A 20,756-nucleotide genomic window follows, 5' to 3' on the forward strand; every position below is an offset into this window, starting at 1 on the left:
TTTAAAATTAAATTAAAATGCAGACACACACACCGCCGGACCGGTGGCCAGGACCCGGGCAGTGTGAGTGCCACTGAAAATCAGCTCGCGTGCCACCTTTGGCACACTTGCCATAGGTTGCCTATCCCTAAGTTAGTCTAACTGCTCACTTCAAGTCTTGGGCTGAAGGTACTTTGCTATTGCTCCAGGTTAAAAAGTGGGAGGCCTTTATGTGCCAGGCAGTACATTGCAGCGTTCTTAATTGAGTATTTATAATTTTTGCTTTTTACAGGACTCCCAGGAGATCTCTACGAGCTTTTACACAATGAAGTGGTTTTTTCAGTGTTTCCTTGATCGTGTGAGTATCTTTATATTTTTGTATTTCTATTTTTAGTCATATGTTGGGGCAAGCTGTTTTGACATTTCTGGCTGATTCTGTCATTGCAGACTCCCTTTACATTAACTCTCAGGATATGGGATATCTACATACTTGAAGGAGAGCGAGTTCTCACTGCTATGTCTTACACAATTCTGAAACTACATAGAAGTAAGAGATCTCTCATAAACTTAAAAGCTAAACAAAGATTCAGCTAGTTTTTTAAGTAGTCTGTCGTTTTTTAAAAATAGCCATTTCCTCTATTTGGCTTTTATTGCAAAAAAAAAATATATATATATATCTATTTGACAAATGTTTTTTTTTTCCCCCTCCTGTTTTGATCTCTCCTTTGTGACTGTGTAATCTTTCATCACAGCACAGCGTGACTGTGATGCTCTCAAACAAGCAACCTTCTAGATCATGCTATATAGCTGATGCTGGAATTACTGTTCTGCAAGGAACTGACAAAGAATATTGTCCAATTGCATGGCAGGACTTGAAAAGCTAATGGTCTGATATTTTGAGTAATTGTGCCAGGAAATCTTAAGTGACTCTCAGGAGAAGAAATATCTTATTTGGTAGAGTAAATTACTCATTATTATACAGTTGAACAATAGTAAAAAAGGATATAAATTGTGTTTACTCAGTAAATGACAGAGCCTCTAGAAAATTGTGGGAATAAGCATTGTAGTTACTTGGTTCTGGTAATTCTTTAATGTAGTGTTTGCTAGATCAAAAGAGGGTTAATAGTCTCAAGTTTGGCCCTTTCCTGTTCTTTGCTTTTCCGTACTACAATTTTCCAGAAGCTTTTTCTTTTACCTGGCATGGGGATGACATGCTTCATCTAAGCCTAATTCTACTCTTTGGTGGACCATATATACTTAATGCTGCTTCTCTTTTCCTTACCAGCTACTAAAATAATCACCTGTATAATTTTTCTTTAACTCTGTTTCTTCGCTTGTATACTCAGTGCCATTGGCTACATAAAAATCTGGTACATAGGCAGTCTTTCTGTCTTCCTGGCTGTTATATAAGGTATTAAACTCCCCTTATTGTAAGCAGCAGAAAACAATTGTGAGAAATGTAGTTTTAGACAAAATTCATAGCTGAAACAGATTCTCTCCCCTTCACCCCCAGTTGCCTTCCTAAAGCAAACCAATGTGGTAGTTTCCTAGCTGTGTGCAGTTACTTCTCATAGGCTAATACGACAATAATCTACAACAGGTTGTTCATTACTGTGCTGTTGGTGCACTGAGAGAGACAACGCCAAAGACATGGTACCTTCAGCCACTAGGGAAGTACTTAAGTCTATTAGGTAACACCCTGCAGTGTCCTATAGTTATTAGAATGTGGTTTATTAATCTTGTATTAGTATCTGAAAGCCTGTGTGGATGCCTGGATGTGGCAGTTGGGCTTTATAATCCACCATTTGTGCAGTCTCCCTCATACAACCAATGAAATCATTGCATGTAAATTAGCTGTAGAATAAGGGTGGTGATTGAGTTACTTCTGATACTACAATGGTCTAGGACTCTTGGCGTGGCATAGATACATCCCTTGATGCGTCACAGGTGTAACTCCTCTTATGTCACAAATATCTTTGAAACCCTCTGTTAAAGTGTCCCATCCTCCTCTACTGCTGGTCCACAAAGAGGATAACAGCCTACTACTACTTTGTTACTCCATTAGCTAAAGTGGCAGAGATATGTGTGGCAGAGCTACAGCTCAAACCCTGCATGCGAGCGATATGGATGTCAATATGATGCCGCGTGATTAAGTAAGGGTTATTTTCAGTTTTGTTTTTTTTAAAACTAGGAAAATTACACACATACAACTACCTTAAAAAGAACACTATTTGCAAAGTCAAGTTAGGAAATTCCAGATTGAAGATTGCCCTGTGCCATATTAATTTTTGGTCCCTTTGTGTTCATGTGCATTATGATACAGTCTTCAATTATATGATCACATACAATTTTTTTCTACAGGACACCTGTCTCATGCAGTGCACAGGATGGACCAGATTTGGGGATGAATCAGGGTTTTGTAGTGAACAAGACTTGTTTGTAGGACCTCTGTGTCATTGGTTGCAGAAGTTTGAAAGGTGTGTAGTGAATGAAGCAAGGGATTGCAGGAAAATAACACATGGTCTCATGGTTAAGGCAGTTGAATGCTGCCCTGGAGAAATGGATTTTATCCCTCCCTCTGACACAGAGTATCCATGTGATGCTGGGCAAGTCACTTAAACTCTCCCCAAGTACCCACTAATTGTGTCCTCATTTTCTGGATGTCTGACTTAAGATCCTGGGGTCTGATTTACAGAATTGCTGAACACTTACAGTTGCAATTGAAGTCAGTGGGAGCTCTGCTTTGAACATATAAAGTACAATTAATCAGGTCCTAGGTATCTCAAACTGAGCACCCAAAACCAGTGGACTTTTGACCTTATCTGTCTTGGCCTCAGTTCCTCATCAGTAAAATGAGGATAATACCCTCTTATCTCACAAGGGTACTGTGAAATATATATTCATATTTGTGAAGCTCTCAGATATTAATGATGAGTGCCATAGAAAAGCCCATGATTAAATTAATTGTCTTAAGTGCAGGGTTAAAATATTGTGCAGTAAATAAGGCATGGGGCCACACATTGAACAATGAGGCTTAAATAAAATATTGAATCACTGCTCATTAATTAAGCACCATCTGTCTTAACTTCTGAGTGCTTGACTTTGCAACCTTCATGTTCTTTTAAGTAATTCTTATGTACTTTGTGTGTATATGTAATACCATAGGTATTTCTTTTGATTTTCATTTATGAGGTCCTAACCATACGATGTTGAGTGTGATATCAAAAAGGTACAGCCAGAACATGGCTTTGGACAAATCTCCACAGTAAGACTCCAATATATTTTGCAGCATTATATGCAAGCTATACTTCCTTTGAAAATATTGCTGACTCATTTTTAAAACTTCATTTATTTTCAAGTATGCAGTGTAGTTGTAGTCGTGTTGGTCCAGGATATTCGAGAGGCATGGTGGGAGAGGTAATATCTTTTATTGAACCAACTTCTGTTGGTGAGAGAGACTTTTGCTAGACACTAAAGATCATGGACTGAATAGAGACCCTGGATTTATGGATTATGGATTTATGGATTATTACAACAATCTGTAACCCGCTACCAAACCCCAACCCAGCTGCTTTTTCCCCCTCACCTCCCTTTCTTTCCTCTCTCTGATTGGAGGGGTATTAACAGGCCACTTCACCTGGAGTGGTCCATTGAAATATGTAACCACTTATGCTAAAGAATCTGTTTCTCCTTATATTTAGCAGTGATATTCTGTGTTAGTTTCCCAGACCTGAAGAAGAGTTCTGTGTGAGCGTGAAAGCTTGTCTTTCTCACCAGTAAAAGATATTACCTTACCCACCTTCTTTAAAGATTTAAAGATCTAAATTTAAAGATTTAAATTTAGAGATCACTTTGCTTTTGGAAGGAAAAGTTAACAGTTTTGAAAGATTTAGCCCTAGTCCACACTACAAAATTCCTTGGGTGTAACTACGTTTCTCAGAGGTGTGTTACAATTATACCGACCTAAGCCCCAGTGTAGACAGCGCTATGTCAGCAGGAGAGGCTCTCCCACAGAGATGTGAAGAGCTCTCTCCTGTCATCTTAAAGTGTCTTCACCAGATACACTACAGCGGCGCCGATGTAAATTTCTAATGTAGACCTGCCCTTAGTCTAAGTTCACCTTCAAAGTCTGTATTTCAAAATCTATAGAAGCATTTTAGAACTGTTTTGCTTCTATTAAAAACAAGTGTTATCCAATGATTGGAGCCAGGAGGATCTCAGATTAGGAAATGTGGATTCAGACCCCACTTCCCACTGAATTGCTTTCTGACATTTGACAAGATACTGCTTTCATAGAGCTGCAGGTTTATCATATGTTAAATGAGGACAATAATTTATCCAAGTGGATTGAGATTGTTGGCAAAAGGTGCTATATAAAACAAAATACCTAGGTTTACTACACGGCGGTAACTGTTTGATTATTTAGATGGACATCCCCACCTAGAGAAATGTACCATGTCTGTATCTGTGTAGTGCTCAGCACAACGGAGAGCTGATCCTGACTGGGGCTTCTAGACATTACCATAATACCTTACCAAAGTGCAATAAGTGTATTCCAGTCCACAGGCCTGGTTTGAAATTGTACTCCGGTTAGCGTTGGTTTCACACATGCCTTTTGCAGTAAGAAGAAATGCAGACATGAGTTAAAGCTTTAAATTTTGATGAGTAAACTCTTTAAATACTGATAATCACCTACACCTAAAAGTAATATGGGTGCTGTAGGTTTATTATTAGAATATACAGGGAGCCAACACCTGAACTGGAGTTCTGAAATCTAAAAGCAAACAAATCCAGGACGGTATGTATTGCAGCTTTTTTTGAGAGAGAGTTGGTCTAATGATCTGAACATCATACTGCCAGGGTAAAATTTTCAAAAGCATCAATGTCCCATTTTCTGAAGTGACTTAGGAGCCCAAGCCACAGTGACTTTAAATCAGACTTAGGCTCCTAAGTGCATATGTCACTTTTGAAAGTGGGTCTTGGGCTTCTAAGTCACTTACATGCTTCTGAAAATTTTACCCCTAGTTGTGGTTTCAATGCTGTCTTCTGTGGCCTCAAATAAGTCATATGGGCCCATCAAAGAAGTCTCTAGGGCTCCATGGGAGTGCAGAGGTCCATGTGGAGGAGTTTGCAGAATTAATATCTTAATCTCACTAGGTAATTTACCCCATTTAACTATGGGGATGCTGCATCACTATCTCTTTCAGGAGCTGCTTATTAGTTCATAAAATGTTTTGAAGATGAAGAATGTTTATAATTGTTACACTTCTTAAAATGTTCAAGAATCTTAAGAACAAGTAATGGTAGGAATCAGATTTGAGTCTTCCTCTTTATTTGCAAACATAAAACCAATGTAATTATTGTCCCACACCCTTTTTTTGGGCTTGATTTTGTTTGTTTTAAGGGAAGAGTGTTCAGTCTCAAGCCTCTGAGAAGCAATAGCGATAATTTGGAGGGTTTTTACCTTAACGCTGGCCTCAGGATCAAGACCTTTAGAGGCCCTAAGCACTGAAAAGATTATGGTGCTGCCCCATATGTAATTCAAAATAAAAACAATACTATACTGTAAAATAAAATTTTATTTTTTGAAATGAGACAAAACTTACAAGTATGCTGAAATTAAAATAGCTTCTTTCTAGGTCTTCTGATTGCAAAATCCTGGATAAGTTCATCGAAGCTGACTCGACGAAGCATATCTGCTTCCATACACAATAGGGAAAGTGAATCAAGTCTGTCCTGACATTGTTATTCTCTGAGGGTATCTCTACACTCCGAAGTTACTCCAATTTTACAGAAGTCGATTTTTGGGAACAGATTATATAAAGTCAAGTGCATGCATCCACACTAGCACATTAATTCGGCGGTGTGCGTCCATAGTACCGTGGCAAGCATTGACTTTCGGAGCAGTGCACTGTGGTAGCTATCCCGCAGTCCCCGCTGCCCATTGGAATTCTGGGTTGAGCTCCCAATGCCTGATGGGGCCAAAAATTTGTCGTGGGTGGTTGAGTAAATGTCATCAGTCAACCCTCCCTCCGTGAAAGCAATGGCAGACAATCATTTCACGCCCTTTTCCCTAGATTGCCCAAGCAGACACCATAGCACAGCAAGCATGGAGCCTGTTCAGCTCACCGCAGCAGTTATGAGCATTGTAAACACCTCACACATTATTGTGCAGTTTATACAGAACTAGAAGCTGAAAAACCAGGTGAGGAGGCAATGGCAGCGTGGTGACAAGAGTGATGAGGACATGGACACAGACTTCTCTCAAAGCGCAGGCCCCAGCAATGTGGACATCATGGTGTTAATGGGGCAGGTTCATGCTGTGGAACGCTGATTCTGGGCCCAGGAAACAAGCACAGACTGGTGGGACTGCATAGTGTTGCAAGTCTGGGATGATTCCCAGTGGCTGCAAAACTTTCACATGCATAAGGACACTTTCATGGAACTTTGTGACTTGCTTTCCCCTGCCCTGAACCGCAAGAATACCAAGATGAGAGCAGCCCTCACAGTTCACAAGCAAGTGGCGATAGCCCTCTGGAAGCTTGCAACGCCAGACAGCTACCAGTCAGTCGGGAATCAATTTGGAGTGGCAGATCTACTGTGGGGTTGCTGTCATGCAAGTAGACAACGCAATCACTGAGCTGCTCCTATCAAAGGTAGTGACTCTGGGAAATGTGCAGGTCATAGTAGATGGCTTTGCTGCAGTGGGATTTCCGCTGGGTAGGAAAGATACAAAATGTGGCAAAAGACCACCTTGGCTTAACCACGAGATCTTGCATGATTTAAAAAATAAAAAGGAGTCATATAAAAAATGGAAACCATGTCAGATTACAAAGGATGAATATAGGCAAACAACACAGGAATGCAGGGGCAAGATTAGAAAGGCAAAGGCACAAAATGAACTCAAACTAGCTATGGGAATAAAGGGAAACAAGAAGACTTTTTATCAATACATTAGAAGCAAGAGGAAGACCAAGGACAGGGTAGGCCCACTGCTCAGTGAGGAGGGAGAAACAGTAACAGGAAACTTGGAAATGGCAGAGATGCTTAATGACTTCTTTGTTTCAATCTTCACTGAGAAGTCTGAAGGAATGCCTAACATAGTGAATGCTTATGGGAAGGGGATAGGTTTAGAAGATAAAATAAAAAGAGAACAAGTTAAAAATCACTTAGAAAAGTTAGATGCCTGCAAGTCACCGGGGCCTGATGAAATGCATCCTAGAATATTCAAGGAGTTAATAGAGGAGGTATCTGAGCCTCTAGCTATTATCTTTGGAAAATCATGGGAGACGGGAGAGATTCCAGAAGACTGGAGAAGAGCAAATATAGTGCCCATCTATAAAAAGGGAAATAAAAACAACCCAGGAAACTACAGACCAGTTAGTTTAACTTCTGTGCCAGGGAAGATAATGAAGCAAGTAATTAAGGAAATCATCTGCAAACACTTGGAAGGTGGTAAGGTGATAGGGAATAACCAGCATGGATTTGTAAAGAACAAATCATGTCAAACCAATCTGATAGCTTTCTTTGATAGGATAACGAGTCTTGTGGATAAGGGAGAAGCGGTGGATGTGGTGTACCTAGACTTTAGTAAGGCATTTGATACGGTCTCGCATGATTTTCTTATCGACAAACTAGGCAAATATAATTTAGATGGGGCTACTATAAGGTGGGTGCATAACTGGCTGGATAACCGTACTCAGAGAGTAGTTATTAATGGATCCCAATCCCGCTGGAAAGGTATAACAAGTGGGGTTCCGCAGTGGTCTGTTTTGGGGCTGGCTCTGTTCAATATCTTCATCAACGACTTAGATGTTGGCATAGAAAGTACACTTATTAAGTTTGCAGATGATACCAAACTGGGAGGGATTGTAACTGCTTTGGAGGACAGGGTCATAATTCAAAATGATCTAGACAAATTGGAGAAATGGTCTGAAGTAAACCGTATGAAGTTTAATAAAGACAAATGCGAAGTGCTCCACTCAGGAAGGAACAATCAGTTTCACACATACAGAATGGGAAGAGACTGTCTAGGAAGGAGTACAGCAGAAAGGGATCTAGGGGTTATAGTGGACCACAAGCTAAATATGAGTCAACAGTGTGATGCTGTTGCAAAAAAAGCAAATGTGATTCTGGGATGCATTAACAGGTGTGTTGTGAGCAAGACACGAGAGGTCATTCTTCCGCTCTACTCTGCGCTGGTTAGGCCTCAACTGGAGTATTGTGTCCAGTTCTGGGCACCACATTTCAAGAAAGATGTGGAGAAATTGGAGAGGGTCCAGAGAAGAGCAACAAGAATGATTAAAGGTCTTGAGAACATGACCTACAAAGGAAGGCTGAAAGAATTGGGTTTGTTTAGTTTGGAAAAGAGAAGACTGAGAGGGGACATGATAGCAGTTTTCAGGTATCTAAAAGGGTGTCATCAGGAGGCGGGAGAAAACTTGTTCACAAGAAGCAATGAGCTTAAACTACAGCAAGGGAGGTTTAGGTTGGACATTAGGAAAAAGTTCCTAGCTGTCAGGGTGGTTAAACTGGAATAAATTGCCTAGGGAGGTTGTGGAATCTCCATCTCTGGAGATATTTAAGAGTAGGTTAGATAAATGTCTATCAGGGATGGTCTAGACAGTATTTGGTCCTGCCATGAGGGCAGGGGACTGGACTCAATGACCTCTCGAGGTCCCTTCCAGTCCTAGAGTCTGTGAATCTATGAATCTATGAATAACTGTGGTGGGGTGGTAGACGGAAAACACATCCCTGTCTTGGGACTGGACCACCAAGGCAGCCAGTACATAAACCGCAAGGGGTACTTTTCAATGTTGCTGCAAGCACTGGTAGATCACAAGGGACATTTCATCAGCATCGACATGGGATGGCCGGGAAAGGTTCATGATGCTCTTGTCTTCAGGAGCTCTGGTCTATTTAAATGGCTGCAGGAAGGGATTTACTTCCTAGACCAGAAAATAACTGTTGGTGATGTTGAAATGCCTATAGTTATCCTTGGGGACCCAGCCTACCCCTTAATACCCTGGCTCGTGAAGCCATATGCAGGCACCCTGGACAATAGTAAGGAGCTGTTCAACTATAGGTTCAGCAAATGCAGAATAGTGGTAGAGTGTGTATTTGGACCTTTCAGACCTCAGTGAAACCAATATCCCCATTGTTATTGCTGCTTGCTCCACAATCTCTGTGAGAGTAAGGGGGACACGTTTATGATGGGGTGGGAGGTTGAGGCAAATTGCCTGGCGGCCAATTACACGCAGCCAGACACCAGGGCGATTAGAAGAGCACATCAGGAAGCGCTGCGCATCAAAGAAGCTTTGAAAACCAGTTTCATGACTGGCCAGGGTACCGTGTGACAGTTCTGTTTGTTTCTCCTTGATGAAAACCCGCCCCCTTGGTTGACTCTAAAATTCCCTGTAAGCAAACCGCCCTCCCCCCTTTGATCAAAGATTGAAAATTAAAGTCACTATTGTTTAAAAACCATGTATTCTTTATTAATTGATTATAAAAATAGGGAGATGACTCACAATGTAGCCTGGGTGGGGTGTGGGAGGAGAGGCGGAGGAAAGGAAGAGGCCACTTCAATACTTGTTGAATGACAGCCTTCTGTCCAGTGGGGTGGAGTGGTTGGGTTCCTGGAGCCGCCCCCCCGCGTTCTTGGGCATCTGGGTGAGGAGATGGCTATGGAACATGGGGAGGAGGGAGGGTGGTTAAACAGGGGCTGCAGTGGCAGTCTCTCCAGCTGACGTTCCTGAACCTCCACCAGATGCCGGATCATGTCCGTTTGTTCCGGCAGTAGTCCCAGCATTGCTTCGTGCATCCTCTGATCTTCCTGCCGCTCCATCCCCAGACACATTAACAGACTTTTCTAGTAGCTGTACTGGCCACAAATGCATCCCAAGTCCTCAGGGCAAATTAATCATTAAAAAGTGCTTGCTTTTAAACCATGTTTTATATTTACAAAGGTACATTCACCAGAGGTCCCTTCTACGGCTTCGTGGTCCGGGATATCGCCTTGGGAGGGTTGGGAGGGCATTTCAGTCAGGGTGAGAAAAAGATCCTGGCTGTTGGGGAGAATGATGTGCTGTGTAATCTCCTCAACCTCGTCATCCTCCTCGTCTTCCTCATCTTCCCCATCTGCAAAATCCTTAGGCATGGCGACTGAGAGTACCCCATCATCGGAGTCCACAGACAGGGGTGGGGTAGTGGTGGCGGCCCCACCCTAGAATTGCTTGCAGCTCAGTGTAGAAGCAGCATGTCTGCGACTCTGTCCCAGAGCGTCCATTTGATTCTTTGGCTTTCTGGTATGCTTGTCTCAGCTCCTTAAGTTTCACGCGACACTGTGTTGAGTCCCTGTTGTGGCCTCTGTCCATCATGGCCTTGGAGATTTTTTCAAATGTTTTGGCATTCCGTCTTTTGGAACGGAGTTCTGATAGCATGGATTTGTCTCCCCATACAGCGATCAGATCCAGTACCTCCTGTACGGTCCATGCTGGAGCTCTTTTTAGATTCTGGGACTGCATGGTCACCTGTTCTGATCAGCTCTCCACACTGGGCAAACAGGAAATGAAATTCAAAAGTTCGCGGGACTTTTCCTGTCTGCTTGGCCAGTGCATCTGAGTTCAGATTACTGTTCAGAGCAGTCACAATGGTGCACTGTGGGATAGCTCCCGCAGGCCAATACCATCGAATTGCGTCCACACTAACCCTAATTCGAACCAGCAATGTCGATTTCAGCGCTACTCCCCTCATCGGGGAGGAGTACAGAAATCAATTTTAAGAGCCCTTTGTGTCGACAAAAATGGTTTCGTTCTGTGGATGGGTGCAGGGTTAATTCGATTTAACGCTGCTAAATTCGACCTAAACTCGTAGTGTAGACCAGGCCTGAGGGTTTTTATTCTTTTCAGCTGTGAAAAAGAGCGTTTTGCAGAGCAGTTAGTAATCATCAATGTTAGAAAAATGCGTAGTGCGACCGCTACATTTGGAAATACAGTGTATTCCGTCTTTCAATATTGTGTCATGAAGATCGATGTGATTGAATTTCATTTTCCTGTTTCATTAAACTTTGCGTGCATATAACAGTGGAACTGCCGCACTTCTCCACAGAGGTTCATGTTCAAGTCAACAGGGTATGAGTCAACTAGCTTTTGGGAAACTTGTGAATATTGTTCGTCAGATAAGTCCATATAGTTTACTTGATACTTCTTTGTACACTTCACCTCTCCTCTTCAGATGAGCTTCAAGTGTATCAATTATAGCATAGTAAGTAGATACGCAAAATTTGTCTCTAGGACTCAGTGCTGTTTCTGTTGCCCTGCTATCATTTGCCTGTTTTTCCCTGATTTGCTTGTGGGACTGGGCTTCTTTGTAGTTAGTATCAGGCCAGATATCTCTTGATATGTCTTCAGATCTTTTGAAATCATTCCTTAAAGTGTGTAAGTGGTCTGCTAATGATTGACAGAGGTCTGCACATGTTTTCAAATCCAATTTTTTTTCTTGGAGAGCTTGACTTGTGTGGTCAGTGTTGTAAAATTTCATTCCACATGGTCAACATGAATACAAACTCTAGTTCTTGCACCTTGTTTGCAATGTTTTCTGCCTCTCATATAGTTTCTCCCTTTTGTGATTGGTCTTCAGCTATATTTTCTAATGCATCCACAGTCTTTGAGTAGGATTCCAGAATTGCACTTGTTGCCACTGCATGTGCCTCCCAGCGAGTATTAGAAAGAGATTTCAACACACGATCATTACCCAAATATGTTTTAAGAACTGCCCATCGCTGTGTTGAGGCAGAGAAAAATGTATAAAGTAACTGGACCGTTGAGAAAAACCTTACTGCCACTGGAAAACAATCAACAGCACTGCAGCCTACAAGATTGAGAGTGTGCAGCACATGGTATTAATATGGTATATTTGTTCTATTCTAGAAGCTTCTTCTGCATTCCTTGATAACGTGACATGTTGGCAGCGTTGTCATAAGATTGCCCTCTGCACTTTGAGAAATCTGTTTTGCAAACTTGGCACAGATAATGCAGTACTTGATTTGCCATTTCTTCACCAGTGTGGCTTTTCAAATTGAGCAATGTTGTAAATCATTCAACTGGTTTTCCATCTGTGGGAGACACACATCTTTGTACAATACTCAGTTGATCAATATGTGAAAGATCAGGTGCAGAGTCGACAGATAAACTGAAGTACCCAGCAGTACTTATTTCATCCACAATAGCTGAACGAACTTTGTCACTCATTGGACCAATGAGTTCATCACATACTGTCTTGGATAAGTATGATGGGTTACTTTTGCCAGCATTCCCGTATTTTGAGATATGGCCTGCTAAAAATGGGTCAAACTGAGCCACAAGCTCAAGACATTTCTATTCTGCAATGATCCAAATGTATCATTTGATCCCCGGAAAAGGATCACATCCACATGTTCTGGAATGGTGTTTGTTTCACCAATAGAAGAAGGGTCAGTCTCTGAAACACCTACAGGTTTTGGAACAATGTCTGTGGTATTGAGAGAAGATGTTGCTTCTGATGGATTTGCTTTGAAAAATGATGTGAGCTTTGGAAGATTTTGGAAAATGTCACTAGTTTTTTGTTTCTTTTCTCCTGCCTATTTACATTTCTGTGTTCCACTCGGTTGGTTATGTTTCATCCTGCCCCTTATCTCAGTTATCTGAACTTAAAAAAATAAAATAAAATAAAAATTACATAACGTACACTATTTGTGTGTGTGTGTGTGTATATATATTAAAAATGAATCAAGTATGTATGACTCAGAAGAATATATTGATAATAAAACATAAATTTATTGTAATGCATGACAGGATCTGATTTCGTCACGTTAGTAGGACACCCCCCCCCCCCGTCTTAAGTGGGGATAAGTAATAAAAAGAGAACAGAAAAACGGGGGAAGTGTGTGGAGTGGAGTGTAAGGAAGTCTAACAAAGTTCTGATTTTTCCCATGATGACTACTTCGATGCTTTTTTTGAAATATCAAATATCAGTTTTTTCCAAAAAAAAATCTTTTTTGTTTTTTTTGGGTGCCCCTGCTTTGCTGGTGCCCTAAGTACATGCTTAATCTGCCTATTGGGAAATCCAGCCCTGACTGGCCTTTTCAGTATATGTTCATTATAGCACCTCGCTACGTAAAAATATCAGAAACTCTTGGAATATGTCTAGACAGCAAAAAACAAAACAAAAAAAACCCCTGTGTCTGGCCCATGCTTGCTGGCTCCAGGTCATTGGACTCCAGCTGTGAGGCCATTTCATTGCTGTGTAGACTTCCAGGCTCAGGTGGGAGCCCGAGCTCTGGGACTCTCCTGCGTCACAGGCTCCTAGAGCCCAGTGTCCAGCCCGGGCAAGCCCAGAAGTCTACACAGCAATGAAACAGCCCTGCAGCCTGAGCCTCGTGAGCCTGAGTTGGCTGGTATGGGCCAGCCATGGGTGTGTCGTTGCTGTGTAGACATACCCTTTGAGCAGTGTTTCCTGAAGAGAAATGGGGGAAGCGCCAAGGAAATGGACCACATTGGGAGGCAGAGAAGAGGCATCATGGTCAAACCTCTCACTTGTTCTCCAGAGTCTCAGCTTTCAGTCTTGTCTGTGCTTAAAAGTTTTGGTTTTTTTATAGCTACACAAGCAAAACCCTCCTAGGGTAGACTCATTTATACTGTCCAAAAAGTGTTTCTGATGGTACAGCTTATTCTGATTCAGTGAGCAAAATAAACTATGCCTTTTTGCTAGTATAACTGCTTCTACAGAAGTTTTTTTGCCAGTATAGCTACCGTCATAAAAAAAATCCTCCCCCTTACCTAACATAGCTGTGCTGGTAAAACTTTTAAGCGTAGAACTGGCGTTCATGTTTTTATATATAAAAGAAAAAGTTGGGGTTTAGCTGTTATGACTGCAGAATAAACCTTCAGAATGTGACCTGAATGTAAGTGATGCAGCAATACATACCTGAATCTGCAGAGAGCCTCAAACAATTTCTCTTGCTCTAAACTGCCACAGTAATTTCAATGAGTACTGACTCTTTTGCAAATGAGGGCACCTTAAATGTCTTAAATTTTCACTGCTCTTCAAAGCATTTTAAAAGGAGGAGAAGTATATTATGAACCATTTCCCAAGGTGGGGGGCAGGGGATGGAAGATATATGAATGAAAACAAATCTGTAGATTTTAATATCTCATTGGAATTTTAGGAGTGTGAGATTAGTTTCATTTTTCTGAAGGGGGACTCAGCTTTAAGTTTTCAAACACTGACCTAGAGAGAAATATATGGGTACAAAAAAGAGAGAAAATATTAGACGGGGAATGTGTGAGTGTGTTTTTTAGCATGCTTAGTAAATGTATAAAATAACTGCCTGTGATTTTTTTTTCTGTTTAATTAGTTAGATGTGTTTCATTCCATTTGCAAAATTGTTAAAGACTCCATAAAGGCATTTCACCTCTCTAGTAGACTTTTTCTTTGAATTTTTATCATAAAAACGTATTTGTCCACAATAATGTTCTTGTTCCAATCTAGAGCATCTGCTGAAATTGCAAATGGAAGAACTTGTAGAATTTCTTCAGGAGACTCTAGCCAAGGATTTCTTCTTAGAAGATGACTTTGTAATAGAGCAGCTCCAAAATTCGATGTCTGAACTGAAACGAGCAAAGTTGGATCTACCAGCAGCTGGTAAGAAACTTCCACCACACATACTGATCTGTACCTTAAGAACTTTTTGAACAAATTAAGTACTGTATATAGTTGCCCACTTGTAAAGTATTAATTGCCTGCCATTAACATCCATGAATACATTGCTTCTTCATCACTACAAAGTGGTTATTGTATTTGAATGACTTTTAGGTTTACAAAACAAAACTGCCACCTTAAATCCTGAGCCTGCTACAATTAAAAAAAAAATGTTAGCACTTAATTGCATTTATATGAAAAACACTTAAACTTCCTAGGTTCAGGTAACTGTGTTGAATTAACTTTTATTAAGTTTAACTTTTAAAATGGAGATGTTTACAAGCAAGAAGATAAAAATCAGGGGATGCTTGCTTTTCAAGCCAACAAATTTCAGTCCAGGGTTCTGTATTGGTTTATAGATTAGCCACTGCACAGAACTGCTATTCCCCGGAAATATAACCAGAACAAAACATTCTCCTTTTGGTCAAATACACCCTTTGAATTCTTTCTAGTTAGTCATCCTTTCTAGATCTTGAACTGATTCACCACCTCCTTTCCCTCAGAAACTTTGTGTCTCTATTCTGTAGTAGAAGGGAAGGGGTTATTTTTACTTTCAGAGCTATGTATGGACTGCATAATGGAGCACTCCTTTCTGCGTAGATATTCTTTCACCTTTTAAAAAAAACAAACCTCCATCTTTAAAAATATCAAATTATCTTGTGATTATTTACAGCTCTCTACAGCTATATTATAACGCAAAAATATGTTAAAAGAATATTATTAAGGTTGCAAAGTCAAGCACTCAAAAGTTAGGAAATGCCAGAATTAAGGTTGCTCGGACAACATTAATTTGGCTGCCTCTTGCATATGCATTGTGATACAGTCTTTAATTACATGCTCACTCATTATTTTTTTTATCTTTGTTCATTGTGTGGCCCTAGACTTTATTTAGTGCACACTATTCAACTGTGCTCCAAAAAAAAGAATTATTAATTTCCTCATGCAGTTTCCCCCTCCCACCTATTTGTTCAGTCTACTTCAGGGGTTCTCAAACTGGGGGGTGGGACCCCTCAGGGGGTCACGAGGTTATTACATGGGGAGTTGTGAGCTGTCAGCCTCCACCTCAAACCCCGCTTTGCTGCCAGCATTTATAATGGCGTTAAATTAAAAATACTTTTATATATATTTATAGGGGGGGTCGCACTCAGTTTTTGTCAATGAGAATTTTCTAGGGTTTTAATAGGATAAGCAACAAGGTTGGTTTAGGTTCGACATTAGGAAAAACTTCCTAACTGTCAGGGTGGTTAAGCACTGGAATAAATTGCCCGGGGAGGTTGTGGAATCTCCATCATTGGAGACGTTTAAGAGCAGGTTAGATAAACCTGGGATGGTCTAGATCAGGCCTGCACAACTCGTAAAGTGGTGAGGGCTATATTACTCCAAAGAAAACAGCTGCGGGCCAAACCCCCTCGGCCCTGCCGAGACACCCACCCCCCAGTGCCGCCCAGCCCCCCCACCCCCCGAAACACATCCCCCGCCCAACACAAACACAGGGGCCGCAGGGAGCCGCGGGGAGGAGGGGCAGTGTGATAGGGGCTGGGGAGGGAGAAGGTCCCTGGACCAGGGAAGGGGGCAGCAGTTGGGGCAGGGCAGGTCTCGGTCACACACACACACACACACACACACACCCCACCTCTCTCCCCGGGGGATCTCCTGGCTGCCCACAGACAGTTCAACCCCCGCCCTCCCCCCAATCACTACAGAGCCCACCTTGGGACCAACCAGCACAGTAGCTGCCCCGCCCCCAACCAAAGGGGAGGACTTGGTGGGGTCTCGGCCCAGTCCCCACCCCCTGAGCTGCGGCTCGAGCCCAGGCCGGGCGCCCCTCCCCTCGCTCGCGGGGTGGTGCACGCGGGGCTGTGAGGTACACCCCTCCCCCCCCGGTAGGGGGCGAACGCAGCAGCCCCACTCCGCCACTTGCCCGTGGGCCGCACAGTGAGCTCACGCGAGCCGCATGTGGCTCTAAATATAACTTAGTCCTTCTATGAGTTCAGGGGTCTAGACTAGAAGATCTCTCAAGGTCTCTTCCAGTCCTACGATTCTATTGTTCTATATTGCAGAGTCAAGAACCCACCCTGATTTCCCCTGAGGTGTACAGGAATATGGAAGTAGCTGGAGATGTTTGAGGTGGAGATCAGGGGAGAGAATGATCAGAGGGAATAGTGTGGAGAAGGGAGGCTTGGAGAACAAGAACCTTTGGTAGGTGTTTCGTCTCCCTGGCATCCCCGGGACTGTGATGAGGCAGAGGGAGCCCTGCTGGAAAAGGGATAATTGGGTACTGGTAGAGAATGGGGACTTGTTTTCCCCCACAACTCATCTCATCCTGGTGCACAGGGGAGATGGGATGGGGGACTCTAGTTCTCCATCAACAAATGAGATGGGACAGTTGAGTGAGCTAACTGGGCAGTGGGTTGTAGGGTCCGTCCTTACCTAATAATTCCAGCACATCCAGTATTTCTAGGTTAGGGAGCCTGTCAAGTATGGTATTTGTTCTGCTGGACCAGGCACAGCTCTTCAGCTCAGAGGTATCTCTGTTAAAGCCATGGAGCATTGACAGAAATATGAGAGCCCCCCGCTTTGGAGATCTCAATTCCTCCCCTTTGGGAACCCTGTTAACCTCTCCCTCCTCACCCCCGCCCCCCCCGGCCTGCTCGAATGTGCCTGGGTTTATATCATACAGGAGATATGCACACACTGGTGTTCATTCTCTCTTACTTCAAGATGAAGGAGGGAAGCAAAAACCAGGCCGGACAGGACTTCCCCATTTTCAGATTCTTGTTGAAAGGAGAGAGAGGCTAAGTGAAGTTTACCAATCAGATGTGTGCTCCAGTGGGAGTAAAATAAACTGTGAAAGCACTTTCCATTTGATTTTCTTCTTCTGAAGGAAAAGTGTCAGACTGAGGGAGACCTTCCTATGCTGTTTCTCCTCATGATAGAAATCATACCTCTCTTCAGTGTGTAACCCACGTTTATACAGTGTTGCTCTGACCCCCTTCTAGGGGCTAGTCCATATACAGCAGGGGTTCTTAAACTGGGGGTGGGGACGCCTCAGGGTTGTGAGGTTATTACATGGGGAGTTGCGAGCTGTCAACCTCCACCCCAACCCCACTTTGCCTCCAGCATTTATAATGGTGTTAAATATATAAAAAAGTGTTTTTAATTTATGGGGGGGGGTCACGCTCAGAGGCTTGCTATGTGAAAGGGGTAACCAGTACAAAAGTTTGAGAACCACTGATTATACAGGGCTACAGCCTTTGTGATACAGAAGCTGGGTTCTTTAGGTCAGGCAGTAGGAGCTCTTGCTTTTTACATCCAGAGGTCCCCGGTTCAGGCCTTGCTGTTGCCCACTCATCCTGGAGTGTCATTTTAAAGCAGAAAGAAAGATTGGGTTCATACCAAGTTCTCACTGATGGTAGTGAAATAGGACAAGTGTCCAATCCTAGGTCTCCCATGGGAAGGGAGCAGGCATGTTCTTTAAGGGAGTGAGGTGTGCACTATAGATGCATGCATTTGAGTGTTTGATATATCACAGAGGAAGGGGGTATTTAGGAGTAAATATCTCTGGGGAATGATGATCCATGGAGGTGCAGGGCACGTATCTCTACCATGAGAGGAGACTTTGATTTTCCTTTATTTCTGCCTTAGTAGCCTGGGAAACTCTCTGTATGTGTGGTATATTTTTGTTTGGGGTGAGTGGAAATATTACTCATCTTTTTAAAAAAAAATATAAAATACCTTTATCCTAATCCTCAGAAATCTAGCAGATTTGTCTCCTGTTATCCTTAGCTGAGTAATTCTGATGCCTCATTTGTTCTTCATATGAATTTCACAAGCCTTTGATTTTTCTTCACTCTGATCATTTTGGTTTTTCTAATCACTGTCTTCAGGCAATAATATTTTTCTACAGGCTCTCAGCATTCTCTAGACATTTAACCTTGCTCAAATGTCTGTCTGTCTGATTCTGCTACTTGCATGATCTTTAGCCCTTTCATTTATTTATTTTTTACATAAACTTGTCAAATCACTATGTGCCATGTAGCAATGCATAGAAAAACTAATCTGGTCATGTAAGCATCCATTAGTCTGGGGAAAAAAACATGTTTGTTTTATTTTTTTTCTTCAACTAAAATTGGAGAGAAATACCACTTCCTTTCTTACATTCTTGCACTGAGCAACAATTACACCTTCAATTGTTATGAACTAAAAACCATTTAAAATGAACATAAAAATATAGCCTTCAACAGACTGCATCAATATCAGTCATCCAAAAATAGCAGAGAACTAATTAAGCTCAGTGGAATTCTCCATCTGTCAGTCTTTGTTAGTACAGGAAAATCCAGACACCTTATTTGGGCAGGCTGTGGTCAGATATCAAAAGAGGTATTAACTTTGCCCAGCACTTTAAAGTAATGCACGTTTCCTCCTGGAACAGCGTTCCCTTGGTTTCTTCTTGCATGGATTTAAACTCAGAACCAAAGAGCTCCCTTTCTTCAGAAGAAGGGGAGGGAGATGAAGAGGCAGAAAAATGTCGATATTTGTTTTGATTATTTATTTTTTTTGTTTAAATGGTTTGCCTACGTGTATTGAGATGAAGCCATTAAATACTTAGTGTGAACATCCAAGTTCCAGGAGCACAATGAGATCACAATCAAATTAGTTGCCATAGAGCTAGCCATAAAGCATAGGGCACCCACTGAAATGTCGAAGACCAAAGCCAGGAATATTGTTCATACAGCAGATTGCAGATCTTTAACCTTTCTGGCAGAATCCTCTTGTGAGTGAATCTGTGCCAGGATGGCCTCTGCTAACCTGGTGGAAGCTTTCGGAATGTGGAGTGCTTCAGAAGATGCCTCATAGTTTCAAGCCCCTTTCATCAAACCACCAGTAGGAGGACTACAAATGCTTATGTAGAGGCAAGCAACCCTTCTGAGATTTCTCCTCTGCAGCCCCTCAAACAGTCTTAGCAGAAGAGAAAATAACATCTCCTGGGGCCATTGCAATGTAGTGAGGGGTACACGGCCAAGGAACAACTTCTAAAATCTGATAATACACACTACCTCTAAGTTTCCATGACTCCAGTCTCCATCCTCCTGAGGACTCTTTTGGACCAGGCTGTTACTCTGTGGGTACTTTGCTCTGTAGATCAATGGGTAATAGAAGTAACTCATTGAGTTATGCCACTGAGTTCAAAAAAACTCCTCAACACAGATTCTTTACTTGCCCAGTGTCAAAAAATCCTTCGAATTTCTCCTAAATGATGGGAATAACTTCCCACCTATTCTCAGTTAGACACAGAACCAGTAACAAAATCAATGTGCTTCCAAGAGGCTTGCCTCCACCTTCTCTGTAGACCTTAGGCAGTTGGGTGGAAGCTGGATCCTGAATCTAAAGTTCCTGAACAAGTCAGTCAGGTCAGAATTCAAAATTCGAAGATCCTGAAGTCTACTCTTGCAGCAACCTACCATCCATATTGTGATCCACAAAGTACAAAAGTGGCCCCAAAATCATCCTGTGACCCAAATCTCACATTTCTTCGTGTCTGTAAAGCCTTCAATGGAGCTACACCAATTTAAAGTAGCTGAAAATTTCTCCTGAGGTCATCTAATAGGCACTGCTCCACTTTTACGTAGGCACTATTTCTGTCAAATTCCAAACTTAGAATCTGCCTTTGTCCGCTTAGTCATTTTACACTTTGTGTATGTAGTAACCCTTGCTTTAAAGTTTGGCTGCCTCAGTTGCACCCACATTTCTGGCTTTTCTGTGTGCAGAAAAATTAGTGGGAGGTTTGAATATTATGTTTTTCGCAGATTTTGTTTTTCAGTTTAATTTTTTTTATATGAATTCTGCAGCCGTGTACGTAATATTTTAGTGATAATCTGCCAAAGGATATATGCCATTAGCTGTAAATGTTAGTGAAATGCATCTTACGACACTGACAAGTAAGGCAACAAAATTGTGAAACTCTGTTTGATTTACTATTTCTGATGCTATGCATCTTTTATTGTGTTTTGTTTCAGAGGAATTTGGGATTTTTCACTTAT

The 20,756-nt window shown here is 42.0% G+C and overlaps 1 protein-coding gene across 11 annotated transcripts in view; it reads left to right on the forward strand.

Annotated features, from left to right (window-relative positions):
* USP6NL (USP6 N-terminal like) overlaps positions 1-20,756 on the forward strand; it is a 211,738-nt gene that overhangs the window by 179,244 nt on the left and 11,738 nt on the right. For 10 of the 11 annotated variants that reach the window (XM_039519456.1, XM_039519458.1, XM_039519465.1 and 7 more), the window contains 3 exons: positions 272-337; positions 427-526; positions 14,506-14,658. In XM_039519456.1, coding sequence (XP_039375390.1) covers positions 272-337; positions 427-526; positions 14,506-14,658 — 319 coding nt within the window. The remainder of the gene's footprint in view (positions 1-271; positions 338-426; positions 527-14,505; positions 14,659-20,756) is intronic. The other variant, XM_039519464.1, reaches the window with a different exon arrangement.

This window comes from Mauremys reevesii, linkage group 1 (genome assembly GCF_016161935.1).
Source record: "Mauremys reevesii isolate NIE-2019 linkage group 1, ASM1616193v1, whole genome shotgun sequence".
In the NCBI taxonomy this organism is placed as follows: domain Eukaryota; kingdom Metazoa; phylum Chordata; order Testudines; family Geoemydidae; genus Mauremys; species Mauremys reevesii.